The sequence below is a fragment of the Pinus tabuliformis genome, chromosome 2_2 (assembly GCF_031772625.1).
Source record: "Pinus tabuliformis cultivar Carrire ecotype Pingquan chromosome 2_2, CPIR1, whole genome shotgun sequence".
Taxonomy (NCBI): Eukaryota; Viridiplantae; Streptophyta; class Pinopsida; order Pinales; family Pinaceae; genus Pinus; species Pinus tabuliformis.
In genome coordinates, this window is record NC_142300.1 from 1,091,412,775 (window position 1) to 1,091,417,392 (window position 4,618).

The window sequence follows — 4,618 nt, forward strand, 5'->3', positions numbered from 1 at the left end:
AGCACTTAAAAAAGCTTGATTGAGCTCCATTTTTTCACCAAAACGCATAGACCAAATAGAGAAAAATATATCAAAATACTAGATGAAATCCTTTATTTATAAAAAATAAAAGAATATCTAACTCATATTCTAATGGTATACAACCTAACAAATAAAATGTATTAGCAAACAACAATCTTGATTTACACTTATATAGTGCACAAAATATTCTTAATTTAATTAATTACCCAAAAGTATCCCTTTACAAAGTGAGATTGAAATAGAAAGGGGAAATCACAATGAAGTGTTTCTCAAATTAACTTTCGGGAATGAGTCAAATACAATTAAACTCTTGCCCATAATATTGCATGTAATGAAGCCTCTAAATAAATTTGACATCCTCCATTATAAAACATAAAAAATAATCAATTTTACAATATAAATTATTATTATTGTTATGCATATAATGAAACCTATAAATAAACTTAAAAACTTAATTATAAATATTTAAAATAAATAAAATTTCTAGACTAAATCTTTTGTTATTATTATTATAAATATATTTTATTAATATTGCCATAATCACATTCCTATCAATGCCATAGAGAAGTAAATAAAAATAAAGTCGATAATTCCCCCACATATCCATAGAAAACCAAATCAACTCATCATAGTTTTGTAGGCCTCCCAACATTCTAATTTCTAGACTTTCTAGCCAATTGAAAGTGGATACATTAACGTTCAGTTCAATTCATGATTAGGAGTGTTACCTAGCAAATGTTGAAGCCACGCTGTACAGTGTATACACAGTATTTGTAAAAAAAGGAACGCTTGGTTGGCTTACCAGGCACGGAATTAAATTATGGCCTATGAAAGTCACTGTAAGTTTGAAATGACGTCCAAGCATTTTCTCCACTGTCAAAAATATAAAAATGAGTTAATAAAGTTGAGACACATAATTTCAAACCTGCTTCCATCTAGCATCGGTTGTAAATACCCAAGGGAATATAATTATGTTCCCTTGATCCTGAGCTACCGCATGAACTAAAACAATTGAAATCCCAACACCCACGTAGGAACGAATCATTCCAATCCTGACGGTGGCATCATTAAAAAGATTATTGAATATTAGCTAACAGGAATTTTTTTAAACAGAAGTGGCGGATAGAACGAAATAACTCTATAATCAACATATATTTATTATCTTCTGTTACTTGGGCTTTGAGCACGACGAATAAGGACGGTCCAATCGAAAAGGCATTCTATTCAAATTGAAACAAAGTCCGGGAATTCTTCCATCCAATTGAAACATAAAGTTTGGGAATTCTTCCAACGGATTACCAAGTTTTGGACAAAGCTTCGAAAGTGATGCCCACTCAATGACTCCTTGAAAAACGAGTCATCAACCGTTGGATAAAGTAAACTGTCGTATTATCGCTTTCGAATTGCGGGGCACCCTGTTTTTGTTCATCAACAGCCGTCTCTGTCCCACACGCCGTTTCTTTTGCAGGGTCACTTACTTTCCAGGCATCCTTAAATACATGATCTCTTCGTTCATCCAGCATTGAACTTGCAGGGTGCTGGCTCGTTGTTCAGCTTTACTAAATTAGATTTGAGCGTTTATGAAATTTTCTTATTAATTGAGCATCTAGATTGGTAGTTGCTATTTTTCGATCTCGAACATTGTTGAGTAGTTATAATTTGTAGGGCAGCGATAGTGTTATAATCATAATGGCGTTGGGACTGGTGAAGTCCCTGACAGGGTTTCTCCTCCTTCTCAATTTCTGCATGTTTGTGATTGTGGGTGTTATTGCCGGATGGGCTCTCAACAACGCCCTCGACCACACTTACTCAACTGGTACTTATTACTTCTATGCATAATAGGTTTGTGTGCTTTATACCATGGAATATTTTGCTGATTGATTCTATGGTTAACTTGCAGGTCCCGGAACAGCTCTTGCTGCAGGATTTTCTGCATTGTATTTTCCAATGGGGAATGAAGCGACAGGATTCATGGTTCTTTTTTCTTTGATAGCTGCAGTTGTAGGAGCTGCTTCGTGCCTTTCAGGACTCCATCATCTCCGGGTTTGGACTGCCCAGAGCTTGGCTTCCAGTGCTGCATCCTCCATGACAGCTTGGGCCCTCACAGTACTCGCCATGGGGTATATATATATAATATCTACAAACTATATATATATTAGTCAGTAAAAATTATGATGATATCTGATTCATCTATGAAATGGGGACGAGCTAATTAATATCATTGACAAAACTTCAGGTTGGCATGCAAAGAGATCCATATAGGCGGCCGAAACACAAAGCTGGTATGTAATACTCCTATGCTATTACATTCATACGGTCACCAATTTCCTCATTCCTTTAATTCTGTTTTAACGTTTTGTGTTGTTGTTAACATTTAGTAACCTTGCATTTGTGCACAGATAACGTTGGAGTCATTCCTTATTATTCTGTGTGGAACAAAGCTCTGGTACATCTTACTCATTCATGGTGGATTCTTCGGAGGGAATTATTGTTGTTACGAGGACACCTACATAGCCACAACTACAACTACAGCCGAGCCTCAGAAAGGAAGCACAACTGTGACCTCTTCGGTTTAACAGCTGTGCTCCTGTAATCTATCAGGATTTGATGAATGGCTTTGTGGTTAGTGACTAGAAAATTAATGCTCAAGAGAGATGGTAGCCTTTTATTTTGTAAGAATCGGATACTTCAAAAATTAGGTCTGGACTTGAGGAAAACTGTGTAATTATTTTGTGCAGGTTTAACGAGTTGGATTCAGCTTGTGTATGAGTTGCAGCCATATTAATCGTTGTTTCTTCTCTTCAACTAAAATCTTTCTTACTTTCAAAGTTTATCTTAATTAATTTGTTCTCCCCCAGCTCAGTGCTTCATGAATAGGCATCAGGTTAAATTATCATTCAAATCATTCCCGAGATAGATGTACTTGTATGAGATTACTCTCGAAACTAAAATCAGTCCAGCTTTAATAATAGAACCGTTGCAGTCTTCAAATATCTTTGCGAAGGATGAACATTTTTCACAGGATTACCATGTGTTGCGATGGTTGCATTTTTGTTTGGGCCAATTTCCTTCTTGAACGGCTTTAAATTTGTAATAAGATTGGATCGTTACTGTGATTTAGGAATGTGGCTTACACATATGATATCTGTTATCTGAATACTAGCATGGGTGACTACATAGACTTCTAAACCGCGCTTCAGTTCCATATAAAAAATATAATTTCTTTTTCTCAAAAGCTGAAAATATTGTTTTTTTTAAATAAAAATAAATTTAATTTTATAATTAATTTATTAATAATTTAAAAATAACAAAATATTTATCAATTACCATACTTTCATGATTAATGAATTAACCATTTAAAATAAAAAATAATTTATGAATTACTAGAGCATAAAGGATATGTGGCATGGGATTATAGTAATCAAAATGATGTTTTTTACACTAGTTACTATTAATTTATGTGAGTGTCTTTTTAGTATTTCATTTTCATTATTTTGCTCTTAATTTTTTTGTATTGGATTTCAACGTTTTATTTGCCCTCTTCCAAAGGCAAAAGAAGCTGAACTATATATATTCTTCATATTTAGGAATATATTTCAAGTCCTGAACTAATGTGGGCATTAATTTGAAATTATTAGATGCTATGGAATGGTATGGTTTGTTATTATGCCAAACTAAAACCTTTAATACGGTTGGCAAGGTAAAGCAGTTGGTGCAGCAAAATTTGCACTATAGGTGGTGGATTCATAATTTCATTATAGGTGGTGGATTCATGAATGATGCTACGGTGGCGTAAGATCTTGGACTACTACACTATTACCTTCGCATGGCAATTTTGTAGGAAAATGTGTTATAGTTAGAGTTGAGGTCAAGGGTTGTTCTGTCGAGTTTGAGGGTAGGTATATCTAAGTTGAAGCAAGCCATAGGCCCATTTCTTCGACCTTTAATTTTATTGTCCCAACCTACCTGTAATAAAGCTATAGAGCAAGGATAAAGGTGCTCGAGCTAAAGGCGATTGAATCCATCCTTTCTCTATAGAGGGAAACATAATAAGGACTCAAGAATGATACAGTGAAATCCAGGTCGTTTAGGACTCCGGGAATCCACGAGGACTTACATGAATGAAACTCCTCAAGGTAGAGCGACTTTTTAAAACCGCAATAAATTATGTCCACTAGAGTGCTTCCATACGCAGTGGCTAACAACAATAGGAATCTTGGGGCACCCATCGACCCAATCTCTTTTACCTTCTCTACCAATCTATAGTGTGGGATGACCCCTCCAGATTCATGAGTTCACCTAAAGAAGTCCAGTGGAAAGATGACCCCTCCAGATTCATGAGTTCACCTAAAGAAGTCCAGTGGAAAGATGACCCCTCCAGATTCATGAGTTTACCTAAAGAAGTCCAGTGGAAAGTTGGTAAGAGACTTATAAGGTACATCCAAGGAACCTTAGAATATGGACTTGTCTATGCCAGAGATACAATGTTATCACTCACAGGTTAATTAATTCAGGTTGGGCCGACAAGTAAACCTAAGAAATCATGTCCAAAAAGGAACCCCACCTAGAACAAACTTGCCCTTGAACAGACTCTCAA

General features: G+C 35.5%; 1 protein-coding gene across 1 annotated transcript; it reads left to right on the forward strand.

The window, feature by feature from the left end:
• Positions 1 to 1,543: 1,543 nt before the first annotated feature.
• Positions 1,544 to 2,983, forward strand: LOC149197196 (membrane protein PM19L-like). The gene is made up of 4 exons (XM_089403878.1): positions 1,544 to 1,837; positions 1,922 to 2,141; positions 2,258 to 2,303; positions 2,421 to 2,983. Exons 1-4 carry the CDS (start codon positions 1,711 to 1,713, stop codon positions 2,595 to 2,597), a joined length of 570 nt encoding a protein of 189 aa, XP_089260004.1. The 5' UTR covers positions 1,544 to 1,710; the 3' UTR covers positions 2,598 to 2,983.
• Positions 2,984 to 4,618: the final 1,635 nt, after the last annotated feature.

Excerpts from the sequence above, each read along its gene's own strand:
- LOC149197196 (XM_089403878.1), top strand. The coding sequence starts at position 1,711 with ATGGCGTTGGGACTGGTGAAGTCCCTGACAGGGTTTCTCCTCCTTCTC. Across the intron at positions 1,838-1,921 it reads CGACCACACTTACTCAACTG|GTCCCGGAACAGCTCTTGCT; the intron begins GTACTTATTACT and ends GTTAACTTGCAG. Across the intron at positions 2,142-2,257 it reads CTCACAGTACTCGCCATGGG|GTTGGCATGCAAAGAGATCC; the intron begins GTATATATATAT and ends ACAAAACTTCAG.